The 17,199-nt window shown below is 51.7% G+C and overlaps 1 gene segment (V, D, J or C); it reads left to right on the top strand.

Moving 5' to 3' along the window:
• The first annotated feature begins 8,099 nt into the window (after nucleotides 1–8,099).
• LOC104483200 (Ig alpha-1 chain C region-like) lies at nucleotides 8,100–16,985 on the top strand. The segment is given in 5 exon segments: nucleotides 8,100–8,133; nucleotides 13,453–13,740; nucleotides 14,336–14,662; nucleotides 15,456–15,779; nucleotides 16,551–16,985. Coding segments are annotated over 5 exon segments (1,359 nt in total).
• Nucleotides 16,986–17,199: the final 214 nt, after the last annotated feature.

Genomic DNA, 17,199 nt, shown 5'->3' with positions numbered 1-17,199 from the left:
CCCAGCCCCACAGCTCCCCAGCCCCACAGCTCCCCTGCCCCACAGCTCGCCCTGCCCCATAGCTCCCCTGCCCCACAGCTCTTCCTGCCCCACAGCTCCCCTGCCCCCCAGCTCCCCAGCTCCACAGCTCCCCAGCCTCACAGCTCCCCCTGCCCCACAGCTGCCCCTGCCCCACAGCTCTCCCTGCCCCACAGCTAGCCAGCCCCACAGCTCTTCCTGCCCCACAGCTCCCCAGCCCCACAGCTCGCCCTGCCCCACAGCTCCCCAGCCCCACAGCTGCCCAGCTCCACAGCTCCCCAGCCCCACAGCTGCCCCTGCCCCCCAGCTCCCCAGCCCCACAGCTCCCCAGCCTCACAGCTCCCCAGCCCCACAGCTGCCCCTGCCCCCCAGCTCCCCAGCCCCACAGCTCCCCAGCCCCACAGCTCCCCGCCCCACAGCTCTCCCCGCCCCACAGCTCCCCAGCCCCACAGCTCTCCCTGCCCCACAGCTCCCCAGCCCCACAGCTCCCCTGCCCCACAGCTCCCCAGCCCCACAGCTGCCCCTGCCCCCCAGCTGCCCCTGCCCCCCAGCTCCCCAGCCCCACAGCTCCCCCTGCCCCACAGCTGCCCAGCCCCACAGCTCCCCAGCCTCACAGCTCCCCAGCCCCACAGCTCCCCAGCCTCACAGCTCCCCCTGCCCCACAGCTTGCCCTGCCCCACAGCTCCCCTGCCCCACAGCTTGCCCTGCCCCACAGCTCCCCTGCCCCATAGCTCCTCCTGCCCCACAGCTCCCCTGCCCCACAGCTGCCCCAGCCCCACAGCTCCCCTGCCCCACAGCTCCCCAGCCCCACAGCTCTCCCTGCCCCACAGCTCCCCCTGCCCCACAGCTCCCCAGCCCCACACCTCCCCTGCCCCACAGCTCCCCAGCCCCACAGCTGCCCCAGCCCCACAGCTCCCCCAGCCCCACAGCTGCCCCTGCCCCACAGCTCCTGTGCCCCACAGCTCCCCAGCCCCACAGCTCCCCCACCCCACAGCTCCCCCTGCCCCACAGCTGCCCCAGCCCCACAGCTCCCCCAGCCCCACAGCTCTCCCTGCCCCACAGCTCCTGTGCCCCACAGCTCCCCTGCCCCACAGCTCCCCCACCCCACAGCTCCCCCTGCCCCACAGCTGCCCCAGCCCCACAGCTCCCCCAGCCCCACAGCTCTCCCTGCCCCACAGCTCCTGTGCCCCACAGCTCCCCAGCCCCACAGCTCCCCAGCCCCACAGCTCCTCCACCCCACAGCTCCCCCTGCCCCACAGCTACCCCAGCCCCACAGCTCCCCTGCCCCACAGCTCCCCAGCCCCACAGCTCCCCAGCCCCACAGCTCTCCCCTGCCCCACAGCTCCCCCTGCCCCACACCTCCCCGGCCCCACAGCCCCCCGGGCCCCGTTTTGGGTCTGTACCGGCCGGTTTTGGGTCCCTGACGAAAAGCGACGATTTTTGGGTCCAGAACGGAGATTTTCGGTCAAAATTTGAGATTGTCAGTGAAAATTTGAGATTTTTGGTCAAAATCTGAGATTTTTGGTTAAAAATTTGAGAATTTTGGTCAAAAATTTGAGATTTCCAGTCAAAATTTGAGATTTTCGGGTCAAAATTTGCGATTTTTCATCCAAATTGCTATTTTTCGTCAAAATTGGAGATTTTTAAATTAAAATTTGAGATTTGCCCTCCAAATTTGAGACTTTTCATCCAAATCTGAGAAATTTTGGTCAAAATTTGATATTTTTCGGTCAAAATTTGCGATTTTCAGGCAAAATTTGCGATTTTCAGGCAAAATTTGCGATTTACAGGCAATATTTGTGATCTTTTCAGCAAAATTTGCGATTTTTCAGCAAAATTTGCAAATTTTCAGCAAAATTTGAGATTTTTGGTCAAAAATTTGAGATTTTTCATCAAAATTTGAGATTTTGAGGTCCAAAATTTCAGATTTTTGACCACGAGTGGCCATTTTGGGGTGTATTCCTCGGATTTTGGGTCCGCGCTGGAGCCCCTCCGTCCGGGACGGAGGTTTTGGGGCCAGAATGAAGAATTTGGGGTCCAAAATGAAGATTTTTGGGTCCATCCGGCCGATTTTGGGGTCCATCCTGGAGATTCCTGGGTCCGTCCTGAATTTTTGGGTCCAGAATCCTCATTTTTGGGTCCAAAATGAAGATTTTTGGGTCCATCCTGAAATTTTGGGTCCAAAATGAAGATTTTTGGGTCCATCCTGAAATTTTGGATCCAAAAAGAAGATTTTTGGGTCCATCCTGCCGATTTTTGGGTCAAAAATGAAGATTTTTGGGTCCACCACGCCGAATTTTGGGTCCAGAATGCCGATTTTTGGGTCCAAAATGAAGATTTTTGGGTCCACCACGCCGAATTTTGGGTCCAAAATGAAGATTTTTGGGTCCATCCTGCCCATTTTTGGGTCCACCACGCCGAATTTTGGGTCCAGAATGCCGATTTTTGGGTCCATCCTGCCGATTTTTGGGTCCAAAATGAAGATTTTTGGGTCCAAAATGAAGATTTTTGGGTCCACCACGCCGAATTTTGGGTCCATCCTGCCGATTTTTGGGTCCAAAATGAAGATTTTTGGGTCCAAAATGAAGATTTTTGGGTCCATCCTGCCCATTTTTGGGTCCACCACGCCGAATTTTGGGTCCAGAATGCCGATTTTTGGGTCCAGAATGCCGATTTTTGGGTCCATCCTGGAAATTCCTGGCTCCACCCTGAAATTTTGGGTCCAAAATGAAGATTTTTGGGTCCAGAATGCCCATTTTTGGGTCCACCACGCCGAATTTTGGGTCCAGAATGCCGATTTTTGGGTCCAAAATGAAGATTTTTGGGTCCAAAATGAAGATTTTTGGGTCCACCACGCCGAATTTTGGGTCCAAAATGAAGATTTTTGGGTCCATCCTGCCCATTTTTGGGTCCACCACGCCGAATTTTGGGTCCAGAATGCCGATTTTTGGGTCCATCCTGCCCATTTTTGGGTCCAAAATGAAGATTTTTGGGTCCAAAATGAAGATTTTTGGGTCCACCACGCCGAATTTTGGGTCCATCCTGCCGATTTTTGGGTCCAAAATGAAGATTTTTGGGTCCAAAATGAAGATTTTTGGGTCCATCCTGCCCATTTTTGGGTCCACCACGCCGAATTTTGGGTCCAGAATGCCGATTTTTGGGTCCAGAATGCCGATTTTTGGCTCCATCCTGGAAATTCCTGGCTCCACCCTGAAATTTTGGGTCCAAAATGAAGATTTTTGGGTCCAGAATGCCCATTTTTGGGTCCACCACGCCGAATTTTGGGTCCAGAACGCCCATTTTTGGGTCCAGAATGCCCATTTTTGGGTCCAGAACGCCCATTTTTTGCCTCGGCGCCGGAGCCCCGCGCTCTGTGGCGCCGTTTTGGGTCCGAACCGGGGAGTTTTGGGGCCGCTCCTCCCCCCGAGGAGAGAAAAATTAAAACCCCGGCGAGAGCAGAGATCGCCCAGAAAAGGTCCACCCCCGGTGGAAAAAGGCGCCCGGGCGTCACCTCCCCCGCGCTTCCTCCGATTTGGGTGAATTTCTGCCGAAATCGGTCACGGCGGGGGGGAGGGGGGGCGGGGCTGGGTGCCCAAATCGCCTCCCGGCTTCCTTAGGGGGCGATCGATAATCGATCGGAATCGATAAGCAATGATTAATAGGGCTGAGAAGCAACGGGATCAATAATTGCCAGGAGCGGTAATTGCTCGAATCGATAATTAACAGGATCAATAATCAGTAGGATCAATAATCACCAGAATCGATAACCAATAGGATCGATAATCAATAGAATCAATAATAACTAGAATCTATAATCAATAGAATCGATAATTAATAAGGTCAATAATCACTAGAATCAATAATAACTAGAATCTATAATTAAAAGAATCAATAATCGATAGGATCAATAATCACCAGGATCAATAATAACCAGAATTGATAACCAATAGGATCAATAATCAATAGGATCAATAATCAATAATCACCAGGATCAATAATAACTAGAGTTAATAATCACTATTTACTAAATCAATAATCAATAACCGATAATTAATAGGATTGATAACCCGTAGGATCAATAATTACTAGAATCGATAATTAACGGGACCGATAACCGATGGGATCAATAATTGCCGGGAGCGGTAATTGCTCGAATCGATAATTAACAGGATCAATAATCAATAGGATCAATAATCACCAGAATCGATAACCAATAGGATCGATAATCAATAGAATCAATAGTAACTAGTATCTATAATCAATAGAATTGATAATTAATCGGATCAATAATCAATAGGATCAATAATCACTAGATTCAATAATTATGAGAATCGATAATTAATAGGACCGATAACCCACAGGATCAATAACCAATGGGATCAATAATTAATAGGATTGATAAGCAATGGGATCAGTAATTAGTAGGACTGATAATCAATAGGATCAATAACCAATTGATAAGCGATCGGATCGATAGCCAATCGGATCGATAATGATTGAATCAATAACCAATAAATCAATAATGATACAATAAATAACCGATAAAATTAATAATCAATCAAATTAATAATCGATCAAGTTAATAGGCAAGCTGATTGAGAGCCAATCAGATCGATAACTGATCAGATCAATAATCAATAACTGATAAAATGAATAACTAAGAAGATTAATAACTGATAAAATTAATAATCAATCAAATTAATAAGCAATCAAATCAATAACTGATCAGATCGATAGCCGATCAGATCAATAATCAATAAAATGAATAACTAATACAATTAATAATCAATCAAATTAATAACCAATTGAATTGATAACCGATCGGATCGATAACCAATGGGATCAATAACCGATGGGATCAATAACTGATCGGATCAATAACCGATGGGATCGATAACCGATGGGATCGATAACCGATGGGATCAATAACCGATCGGATCGATAACCAATCAGATCAATAACCGATGGGATCAATAACTGATCGGATCAATAACTGATGGGATCAATAACCGATGGGATCAATAACCAATCGGATCAATAACCGATCGGATCAATAACCGATCGGATCGATAACCAATGGGATCAATAACCGATGGGATCAATAACCGATCGGATCGATAACCAATCGGATCAATAACTGATCGGATCAATAACCAATCGGATCAATAACCGATGGGATCAATAACCGATGGGATCGATAACCGATGGGATCAATAACCAATCGGATCAATAACCGATGGGATCAATAACCGATGGGATCGATAACCGATGGGATCAATAACTGATCGGATCAATAACCAATCGGATCAATAACCGATGGGATCAATAACCAATCGGATCAATAACTGATCGGATCAATAACCAATCGGATCAATAACCGATCGGATCAATAACCGATGGGATCAATAATCGATAATTTTCCCGTCTGCAGGCGGCGGCCGTGGGCCCGGAGGGGGCGGAGCCAGGTGGGGCCCAGTGGGAACTGGGAGTGGGCGGGGCTCCGAACTGGGAACGGGGAGCGTCAACTGGGAACGGGGGATTTCAAACTGGGAACGGGGGATTTTGAACTGGGAACAGGGGGATTCTGAACTGGGAATGGGGATTCTGAACTGGGATTGGGGATTTCAACTGGGATTGGGGATTTTGAACTGGGAACGGGGGATTTTGAACTGGGATTGGGGGATTTCAACTGGAATTGGGGATTCTGAACTGGGATTGGGAGATTTTGAACTGGGAATGGGGATTTTGAACTGGGATTGGGGATTTTGAACTGGGAATGGGGGATTTTGAACTGGGAATGGGGGATTTCAACTGGGATTGGGGATTCTGAACTGGGATTGGGGGATTTTGAACTGGGAATCAGGGATTCTGAACTGGGATTGGGGGATTTCAACTGGGATTGGGGATTCTGAACTGGGATTGGGGATTCTGAACTGGGATTGGGGGATTTGAACTGGGAATCAGGGATTCTGAACTGGGATTGGGGGATTTCAACTGGGAATGGGGGATTTCAACTGGGATTGAGGATTTTGAACTGGGATTGGGGATTTTGAACTGGGATTGGGGATTTTGAACTGGGACTGGGGATTTTTAACTGGGATTGGGGATTCTGACTGGGATTTGAGGATTTTTAACTGGAATTGTGGGATTTTGAACCGGGATTGGGGGATTTTGAACTGGGAATCAGGGATTCTGAACTGGGAATGGGGGATTTCAACTGGGATTGAGGATTTTGAACTGGGATTGGGGATTTTGAACTGGGAATGGGGAGTTTGAACTGGGACTGGGGATTTTTAACTGGGATTGGGGATTCCGACTGGGATTTGAGGATTTTTAACTGGAATTGTGGGATTTTGAACCGGGATTGGGGGATTTTGAACTGGGAATCAGGGATTCTGAACTGGGAATGGGGGATTCTGACTGGGATTGGGGATTTTGAACTGGGATTGGGGATTTTGAACTGGGATTTCAGGATTCTGACTGGGATTGGGGAATTTTTAACTGGGAATTGGGGATTGTGAACTGGGATTGGGAGATTTTGAACTGGGATTGGGGATTTTGAACGGGAAATGGGGAGTTTTAACTGGTAATGGGGATTTTAAACTGGGAATGGGGATTTTGAACTGGGAATCATGGATTTCAACTGGGATTGGGGATTCGGAACTGGGATTGGGGAATTTTGAACTGGGATTGGGGGATTTCAGCTGGGATTGGGGATTCTGACTGGGATTGGGGAATTTTTAACTGGGAACAGGGGGATTCTGAACTGGGATTGCGGATTTTGAACTGGGATTGTGGGATTTTGAACTGGGATTGGGGGATTCTGACTGGGAATGGGGATTTTGAACTGGGAAAGGGGGATTCTGAACTGGGAATGGGGGATTTTGAACTGGGAATGGGGATTTTAAACTGGGATTGGGGGAATTCTGACTGGGATTTGAGGATTTGGACTGGGATTGGAGGATTTTGAACCAGGAATCGGGGATTTTGAACTGGGATTGGGTGATTCTGACTGGGAATGGGGATTTTGAACTGGGATTGGGGGATTTCAACTGGGAATGTGGGATTCGGACTGGGATTTGGGGGATTCTGTCTGCAATTTGGGGATTCTAAACTGGGAATGGGGATTCTGACTGGGAATCAGGAATTTTGAACCAGGAATCGCGGATTCTGAACTGGGATTGGGGATTCTGACTGGGAGTGGGTGGGATTCAGACTGGGATTGGGGGATTCCCACTGGGATTGGTCTGCTAGGGATGCTCAGCATCAGCATCACCCAGCAAAGCCCAGCTCAGAGCCGTGCCAGCCAAGCTCAGCTTCAGTTTTATCCAGCAAAGCCCGGCTTAGAGCCATCCTAGCCATCCTCAGCGCCAATATAATCCAGTAAAGCCTGGCTTAGAGCCCTGCTAGCCATGCTGAGGCTCAACATTCCCTAGCAAAGCCCGGCTTAGAGCATCCTAGCCATGCTCTGCGTCAATATCACCCAGCAAAGCCCAGCTTAGAGCTCTGCTAGCCAAGCTCAACGTCGAGCTTTGCCAGCTGTGCTTACCGAGCCGTGCCAGCCAAGCTCAGCTTCTGCTTTATCCAGCAAAGCCCAGCTTAGAGCCATCCTGGCCACCCTCAGTGCCAATATCATCCAGTAAAGCCCGGCTTAGAGCCCTGCTAGCCATGCTGAGGCTCAACATTCCCTAGCAAAGCCCGGCTTACAGCCTTCCTAGCCATGCTCAGTGCCAATATCACCCAGCAAAGCCCAGCCTAGAGCTCTGCTAGCCAAGCTCAGCCTCAGGATTATCCAGAAAAGCCCAGCTCAGAGCTGTGCTAGCCATGCTCAGCGTCAACATTCTCCAGCAAAGCCCAGCTTAGAGCCGTCCTAGCCGTGCTCAGCTTTGCTATTCTCTAGGAAAGCCCAGCTTAGAGCTCTGCTAGCCAAGCTCAACGTCGAGCTTTGCCAGCTGTGCTTACCAAGCCGTGCCAACCAAGCTCAGCTTCAGTTTTATCCAGCAAAGCCTGGCTTAGAGCCATCCTAGCCATGCTCAGCGTCAATATCACCCAGTAAAGCCCAGCTTAGAGCCCTCCTAGCCATGCTCAGCATCAATATCACCCAGCAAAGCCCAGGTAGAGCTCTGCTAGCCAAGCTCAACGTCGAGCTTTGCCAGCTGTGCTTACCTAGCCGTGCCAGCCAAGCTCAGCTTCTGCTTTAGCCAGCAAAGCCCAGCTTAGAGCCATCCTAGCCATGCTCAGTGCCAATATCATCCAGTAAAGCCTGGCTTAGAGCCCTGCTAGCCATGCTGAGCTTCAACATTCCCTAGCAAAGCCTGGCTTAGAGCCATCCTAGCCATGCTCAGCGTCAATATCACCCAGCAAAGCCCAGTTTAGAGCTCTGCTAGCCAAGCTCAACGTCAAGCTTTGCCAGCTGTGCTTACCTAGCTGTGCCAGCCAAGCTCAGCTTCTGCTTTAGCCAGCAAAGCCCAGCTTAGAGCCATCCTAGCCATGCTCAGTGCCAATATCATCCAGTAAAGCCTGGCTTAGAGCCCTGCTAGCCATGCTAAGCCTCAATATTCCCAGCAAAGCCTGGCTTAGAGCCGTCCTAGCCATGCTCTGCGTCAATATCACCCAGCAAAGCCCAGCTTAGAGCCATCCTAGCCATGCTCAGTGTCAATATCACCCAGCAAAGCCCAGCTTAGAGGTCTGCTAGCCAAGCTCAACGTCGAGCTTTGCCAGCTGTGCTTACCGAGCCGTGTCAGCCAAGCTCAGCTTCTGCTTTAGCCAGCAAAGCCCAGCTTAAAGCTGTGCCAACCATGCTGAGCGTCAACATTCTCTAGCAAAGCCTGGCTTAGAGCCTTGCTAGAGACGCTGAGCTTCGATATTCTCTAGCAAAGCCCAGTTTAGACCCATCCTAGCCGTGCTCAGCATCAGTATCACCCAGCAAAGCCCGGCTTAGAGCCTTCCTAGCCATGCTGAGCTTTGATATTCTCTAGCAAAGCTCAGCTTAGAGCCTTGCTAGGACTGCCCAGCTTTGATATTATCCAGAAAAGCTCAGCTCAGAGCTGTGCTAGCCATGCTGAGCCTCAACATTCCCTAGCAAAGCCCGGCTTACAGCCTTCCTAGCCGTGCTCAGCCCCAATATCACCCAGCAAAGCCCAGCCTAGAGCTCTGCTAGCCAAGCTCAGCCTCAGGATTAGCTAGTAAAGCCCAGCTCAGAGCTGCGCTAGCCATGCTCAGTGTCAACATTCTCTAGCAAAGCTCAGCTTAGAGCCTTCCCAGCCATGCTCAGCTTTGCTATTACCCAGAAAAGCTCAGCTTAGAGCTGTGCTAGAGATGCTGAGCTTCAATATTCTCCAGCAAAGCCCAGCTTAGAGCCGTCCTAGCCGTGCTCAGCTTTGCTATTCTCTAGGAAAGCCCGGCTTAGAGCTCTGCTAGCCAAGCTCAACGTCGAGCTTTGCCAGCTGTGCTTACCTAGCCGTGCCAGCCAAGCTCAGCTTCAGTTTTATCCAGCAAAGCCTGGCTTAGAGCCATCCTAGCCGTGCTCAGTGGCAATATCATCCAGTAAAGCCTGGCTTAGAGCCCTGCTAGCCATGCTGACCCTCAACATTCCTTAGCAAAGCCCAGCTTAGAGCCATCCTAGCCATGCTCAGCGTCAATATCACCCAGCAAAGCCCAGCTTAGAGCTGCCCTAGGCATGCTCAGCGTCAATATCACCCAGCAAAGCCCGGCTTAGAGCTGTGCTAGCCATGCTTAGCTTCGCTATTACCTGGAAAAGCTCAGCTTAGAGCCGAGCTGGCGACGCCGAGCCTTGATCTCCCGTAGAGAAGCCCAGCTTGGAGCCTCGGTAGCCTTGAGGTGGTCTAGGAAAGCTCGGCTTTGAGTCGCCCAAGCCAAGCTCAGCTTTAATCTTTGCTAGGAGAGTCCTAGAGTCCTGCAAGCAAAGCTCAGACTTAATCTCTAGTAAAGCTCAGCTTTGAGTTCTGCAAGCCGAGCTGATCTTTGTGCTCTTCTAGGAAAGCCCAGCTTAGATTAGTGCAAGCAAAGCTCAGCTTTGAGTCTGTCTAGGAAAGCCCAGCTTTGAGCTTTGAAAGCAAAGCTGAGCCTTAATCTTCTCCAGGAAAGTCTTAGAGCCGTGTAAGCCAAGCTCAAGTTTAAGCCCTTCTAGGAAAGCCCGGCTTTGAGTTGTGTAAGCCAAGCTCAGCTTTGGGTCTGTCTAAAAACCCCGGCTTAGAGTTGTGCAAGCAAAGCTCAGTCTAAATCTTTCCTAGAAAAGCCCGGCTTTGAGTTACAGAAACCAAGCTCAGCTTCAAGCCTGTCTAGGAAAGCCCAACTTTAAGCCACGCAAGCCAAGCTCAGTCTAAATCTCTTTTAGAAAAGCCCGGCTTTGAGTTGTGCAAGCCAAGCTCAGCCTTAATCTTCTCTAGGAAAGCTCAGCTTAGATTTGTGCAAGCCAAGCTCAGCCTTAATCTTCTCCAGGAAAGTCCTAAAGCCGTGTAAGCCAAGCTCAGCTTCGAGTCTGTCTAGGAAAGCCCAGCTTTGAGTCATGCAAGTCAAGCTCAGACTTAATCTTCTCTAGGAAAGTCCAGCTTTGAGCCGGGCAAGCCCTGCTTGGTTTCACGCCTGTCTAGGAAAGCTCAGTCTTAAGCCCTTCTAGGAAAGCCCAGCTTTGAATTATGTAAGCCAAGCTCAGCTTTGAGTCTGCCTAGGAAAGCTCGGCTTTGAGTCGTGCAAGTCAAGCTCAGCTTTGAGCCCGTCTAGGAAAGCCCAACTTTAAGCCGCGCAAGCCAAGCTCAGTCTAAATCTTCCTTAGAAAAACCTGGCTTAAAGTTGTGGAAGCCAAGCTCAGTCTTAATCTTCTCTCGGAAAGTCCTAGAGCCGCGTAAGCCAAGCTCAAGTCTAAAAGTGCCTCTAGGAAAGCCCGGCTTTGAGTTGTGCAAGCAAAGTTCAGCTTTAAGCCTGTCTAGGAAAGCCCAACATTAAGCCACGCAAGCCAAGCTCAGTCTAAGTCTTCCCTAGCAAAGCCCAGTTTTGAGCCGTGCAAGCCAAGCTCAACTTTAAGCTCCTCTAGGGAAGCCCAGCCTCGAGCTTTCCTCGTGCCTTAAGCTCAGCCTCCAGTTCTTCTAGGCAAGCTGAGTTTAAGCCAGGTTTAACTGGGGTCTAAGCTGGGTTTAAGCCAGGTTTACATTGGGTTTAAGCCAGGTTTAAATTGGGTTTAAGTCAGGTTTAAATTGGGTTTAAGTCAGGTTTAATTGGGTTCTAAACTGAGTTTAAGCCAGGTTTAACTGGGGTTTAAGCTGAGTTTAAGCCAGGTTTAAGCTGGGTCTAAACTGGGTTTAACCCAGGTTTCAGCTGGGTCTAAGCCAGGTTTGAGCTGGGTTTAAATTGGGTTTAAGCTGGGTCTAAGCTGGGTTTAAGCTGGGTTTAAGTTGCGCTGAGCCCCCAAAGCGTCCCCCCCCACCCCAAAAAAATGCAGAGACCCCCACCCCAAAGCAGAGGAGACCCCAAAAGCCGCCTAAAACCGAGCCTAAGCCGAGCCACTCACCCTCCCGGCGAAATTGGGGGGCGAGGGGTGGGGGGGGGGAGGGGATATCCCCCTTGTGACGTCATGGGGGGGGGCGGGGGCTGCGGGGGGGTTGTTTTTTTGGGGGGGAAGCGGCGGCGGGGGAAACGGGGAGGCCCCCGGGGGACTTCCCCCTGCCGGCGGCGACCTTTGACCCCGCGCCCGCGGCGCTTTCACATCGTCTTTCGGCAAAAGCGGGGGGCGGGGGGGGGCGGCGGGGGGGGAACGGGGGAAAAGGGGGGGAAAAGGGGGGAAATGGGGGGAATTGGGGGAAAAATGGGGGAAATTAAAGAGAAAATGGGGGAAAAAGGGGGGAAATGGGGGAAAAAAGGCGGAAATGGGGGAAAAATTGAAGGGAAAATGGGAAAAAGGGGGAAATGGGGGCAAAGGGGGAAAAAGGGGGAAAAAGGGGAAAAAAGGGGGAAAAAAGGGGAAAAAAGGGGAAAAAAGGGGAAAATTGAAGGGAAAATGGGGAAAAAGGGGGGAAATGGGGGCAAAGGGGAAAAAAGGGGAAAAAAAGGGGGAAAAAAGGGGAAAAAAGGGGAAAAAGGGGGGAAAAGGGGGGAAAAGGGGGAAAAAAGGGGAAAAAAGGGGGAAAAAGGGGGAAAAAGGGGGAAAAAGGGGAAAAAAGGGGAAAAAAGGGGAAAAAAGGGGAAAATTGAAGGGAAAATGGGGAAAAAGGGGGAAATGGGGGCAAAGGGGAAAAAAGGGGAAAAAAAGGGGGAAAAAAGGGGAAAAAAGGGGAAAAAGGGGGGAAAAGGGGGGAAAAGGGGGAAAAAAGGGGAAAAAAGGGGGAAAAAGGGGGAAAAAGGGGAAAAAAGGGGAAAAAAGGGGAAAAAAGGGGAAAAAAGGGGAAAAAAGGGGAAAAAAGGGGAAAAAAGGGGAAAAAAGGGGAAAAAAGGGGAAAAAAGGGGAAAATTGAAGGGAAAATGGGGAAAAAGGGGGAAAATGGGGGAAAAGGGGAAAAGAGAGGGGAAAAAAGGGGGAAAGGGGGGGAAAAGGGGGGAAAAAAGGGGGAAATTAAAGGGAAAAGGAGGAGAATAAAGGGGAAAAAGGAGGAAATGGGGGAAAAAGGGGGAAAAAGGGGAAAAATTGAAGGGAAAATGGGAAAAAGGGGGGAAATGGGGAAAAGGGAGGAAAATAAACCGGAAAAAGGGGGAAAACGGGGAAAGAAGGGGGAAATAAAGGGGAAAAGGGGGGAAATGGGGAAAGGGAGGAAAATAAACTGGGAAAAGGGGGAAAACGGGGAAAGAGGGGGGAAATAAAGGGGAAAAGGGGGGGAAATGGGGGAAAGGGAGGAAAATAAACCGGAAAAAGGGGGAAAACGGGGAAATAAAGGGGAAATAAAGGGGAAAAGGGGCGGAAATGGGGAAATGGGGAAATGGGGGGAAAAATAGGGAAAATTGGGGGAATGGGCAAAAAATTTGGGGAAAAATGGAGAGAAAAAGGGGAAATGGGGAGGAAATGAGGAAAAAGGGGGGAAACGGAGGGAAAAAAGTGAAAAATGGGAGGAAAAATGGGGAGAAAAAAAGGAAAAAGGGGGAAAAAATGGGGGAAAATGGGGGGAAAATGGGGGAAATGGGGGGGAAATGGGGAAAATGGGGGGAAAATGGGGGGGAAATGGGGAAAATGGGGGAAAAATGGGGAAAATTGGGAAAATGAGGGGAAAAATGGGGAAAATGCAGGGGGAAAGGAAGAAAAATGGAGAAAATTGGGAAAAATGGGGGAAATGGGGGAAAAATGGGGGAAAAATGGGGGAAAAATGGGGGAAAAATGGGGGGAAATTGGGAAAAATGGGGGAAAAATGGAGGGAAAATGGGGGGAAATTGGGAAAATGATGGGAAAAATGGGTGGAAAAAAGGGAAACCCGGGATTGTCCTCCCCCGCAGTGAAGGCCACGGCGCCGGCCGTGTACCCGCTGGTCTCCCTCGGCGAGTGCGGGGACGAGGTCACCTTCGGCTGCTTGGTCAACGACTTCTTCCCCCAACCCGTGGCCGTCACGTGGATCTCCGGCGCGGCCGGGGACAACCTGACCTACCCCGCCGTCCAGGGCTCCGACAGCTACTTCACCCTCAGCTCCCAGTTCACCGTCCCCGCCGCCAGTTTGGACAGCAGCACCTTCCAGTGCAGGGTGGAGCACAGCACCACCGACTCCACCATCACCGTGAAGATTCCCGGTAAGAAGAAGGCTTGGTTGAGGTCTGGGTGGACCTTCTAGATGGGGTGAGGTTGCTCCCAGGCTTGGTTGAGGTCTTGGTGGACACCTAGATGGGTTGAGGTTGCTCCCAGGCTTGGTTGAGGTCTTGGTGGACCTTCTAGATGGGTTGAGGTTGCTCCTAGTCTTGCTCCCAGTCTTGGTTGAGGTCTTGGTGGACACCTAGATGGGTTGAGGTTGCTCCAGGCTTGGTTGAGGTCTTGGTGGACCTTCTAGATGGGTTGAGGTTGCTCCTAGTCTTGCTCCCAGTCTTGGTTGAGGTCTTGGTGGACACCTAGATGGGTTGAGGTTGCTCCCAGCCTTGGCTGATGTCTTGATGGACCTTCTAAATGGGTTGAGGTTGCTCCCAGGCTTGGTTGAGGTCTTGGTGGACCTTCTAGATGGGTTGAGGTTGCTCCTAGTCTCACTCCTGGCCTTAGTTGACATCTTGGTGGACCTTCTAAATGGATTGGTGTTGCTCCCAGCCTTGGTTGAGGTCTTGGTGGACACCTAGATGGCTTGGCCTTGCCTCCAGCCTTACACGACGTCTTGGCCAACCCTCTTCTCCCATCCAGCAGATCCATGCAAGCCGATTTGCCCCGTGACCGTGACTCTCCTGACCGACCCCAAAGAGGACCAACCGGAAGCCCAGGTCCTACTGGTCTGCCTGGTGGAAGGGCAGGCGGCCGGCGACGCCCAGGTGGAATGGCTGAAGGACAAGGCCGTGATGGAGGTCAACCAGGAGAACCTCGGCTGCGACCAGTGCTCCGACGGGAAAACCACCTTCATGAGCAAGGTCAACGTCTCCCGGCAAGACTGGGAGAAAGGCGCCACCTTCTCCTGCCGGGTGACCCACCCGTCACTGGAAGGATCCACCACGAAAGACATCAACATCTTCTGCCACGGTGAGGCCGGGGTGGGGCTGGGCGGGGCCAAAAACCGGCCGTCTGGTTGGCCGGAGAAGGGGCAGGTGGGCGGAGCTCAAGGCGGACGGGTTGGTGGAGCCAAGGGATGGGTGGATGGAGGTCCAACCACCACCTCAACCCCCCGGTGAACCCCGTGTCTTCTAAAAAAAAACCCCAAAAACGCCGACTTGGGGGATTTCGAGGTGGAAATTCCCACCGGATCGGCCAAAAAAAGGCAGATTTTGGGGAATTTCCCACCGGATCGGCCAAAAAACATGAATTTTGGGGATTTCGAGGTGGAAATTCCTGCCGGATCAGCCAAAAAATGCACATTTGGGGATTTCGAGGTGGAAATTCCTGCCGGATCGGCCAAAAAACGTGGATTTGGGGGATTTTGAGGTCGAAATTTCTGCCGGATCGGCCAGAAAATGCGGATTTTGGGGAATTTCACGGCGGATTGGCCAAAAACCGTGGATTTGGGGGATTTTGAGGTGGAAATTTCTGCCGGATTGGCCAAAAAAATGCTGATTTTGGGGATTTCGAGGCAGAAAATCCCGCCAGATCGGCCAGAAAACGTGGATTTTGGGGATTTCGAGGTGGAAATTCCCGCTGAATCAGCCGAAAAACACGGATTTGGGGATTTCGAGGTGGAAATTCCTGCCAGATAGGCTGAAAAAATTCACAGAGAGGAAGTTTTTCGCGGCGCTTTGCCTTCTTTTTTTTTTTTTTTTTTGGCGGGAATTTCGTGGAATTCCCGGAATTCGGCGCCTGACCCTTGGCCCCGCCCCCCTAGTAGATTGCATCCAACCCAAAGCGGAGGTGACCCTCATCCCCCCGTCCTTGGAGGAGCTGTTCCTGAGCCAAAACGCCAGCGTCACCTGCGTGGCCACCAACGTGGAATCGCCCGAAGAAGTCCAATTCTCCTGGAGCCGGGAGAATGGCGTGGCCGGTGACGTCATCCCTGGGTCGTCGGAAAAATTACCCAATGGGCTCTACGCCCTCAGCAGCACCTTGAAGATCTGCGCCGACGAATGGAATTCCGGCGAGGGGTTCACCTGCAGCGTCAAGGCCCCCGGATTCGCTGAGGTCGTGAACAAAACCATTAAGAAAGACATAGGTAGGCGGCGCTCTTCTCTCTCTCTCCCAGTTCGCTCCCAGTCTTCCCAGTTTGGCCCCGGGGGTCCCCTTCCCAGGCGGTTGGTGGCCGAGAAGTCGGGTGGAACGGCAGAGGGCGGGGTTTTGGGCGTGGAAGGAGCCGGTTGGAAAAGTCGAGGCTACTGGGAGAACCTACTGGGAGAGGTTGGGTGACTGGAAGGGTCTTAGTGGGAGAGCCTAGGGCTACTGGGAGAGGCAACTGGGCCAGTCTGCTGGAAGGAGTCTGGTCTACTGGGAGGAGTTTGTCTGCTGGAGAGGTCAACTGGGAGGGCCTACTGGGAGAGGTGGGTCTACTGGAAGGGTCTAGTCTACTGGGAGAGCTAATTGAGCCAGTCTACTGGAAGGGTCTAGCCAACTGGGAGGGCCAACTGGGCCAGTTTACTGGAAGAGTCTAGTCTACTGGAAAGGTCTAGCTAACTGGGAGGGCCAACTGGGCCAGTCTACTGGAAGGGTCTAGTCAACTGGGAGAGCCAACTGGGCCAGTCTACTGGAAGAGTCTAGTTTACTGGAAAGGACTAGCCAACTGGGAGGGCCAACTGGGCCAGTTTACTGGAAGAGACCAGTCTACAGGAAGGGTCTAGCCAACTGGAAGGGTCTAGCCAACTGGAAAGGCCAGCTAGGTCAGTCTACTGGAAGGGTCTAGTCTACTGGAAGGGCCAACTGGGCCAGCCAACCGGAGGAAGCCGGGCCAGCTCTGTCCCCCCTTGACCTTCTCTCGCGCCCGCCCCCGCAGCCGCTTCCGTGAAGGCGCCCACCGTCTACGTCTTCCCCCCGCCGGCCGAAGAGTTGGCCCAGCAAGAAACGGCCACCTTGACCTGCCTGGCGTTGGGCTTCAGTCCCCGCGACATCTTGGTCACCTGGACCCAACAGGATCGACCCGTCGCCCCCGGGAGCTTCTCCGTTTTCGGTCCTCAAGAAGTCGGCGAGACCTTCGCGGTCTACAGCATGTTGAGCGTGCCGGCGGGCGAGTGGCAACGGGGCGACTCCTTCTCCTGCGTGGTGGGCCACGACGGCATCCCCTTGAACTTCATCCAGAAGAACTTGGACAAGAGCGTCGGTAAACCCACCGCCGTCAACGTCTCGGTGGTCCTCGCCGACTCCGACGTCACCTGCTACTGAGCGCGGGGGCGGCGTCGCGATTGCGCGTGCCAATAAAAGCGAAATTCCGAAAAAAGATCCCCCAAAATTCGAAAAATTGAACGGCAACAACAAATTCGGTGTGGCGTTGGGCACAGGAAAGGGAAATTTGCCGGAAAACGGCATTTTTCACCCTAAAAATCGAGGCGGTGAGGGGATTGAAAGAGAAGGGAGGTGTTTTCCGGTGTGGGAAAGGGAAATTTGCCGGAAAACGGCGTTTTTCACCCTAAAAATCGAGGCGGTGA

Source organism: Chlamydotis macqueenii, chromosome 35 (assembly GCF_036417535.1).
Source record: "Chlamydotis macqueenii isolate bChlMac1 chromosome 35, bChlMac1.mat, whole genome shotgun sequence".
Classification (NCBI taxonomy): Eukaryota; Metazoa; Chordata; class Aves; order Otidiformes; family Otididae; genus Chlamydotis; species Chlamydotis macqueenii.
The sequence above is the reverse complement of the archived record's forward strand: the minus strand, read 5'-3'. Positions and strand labels throughout refer to the sequence as shown.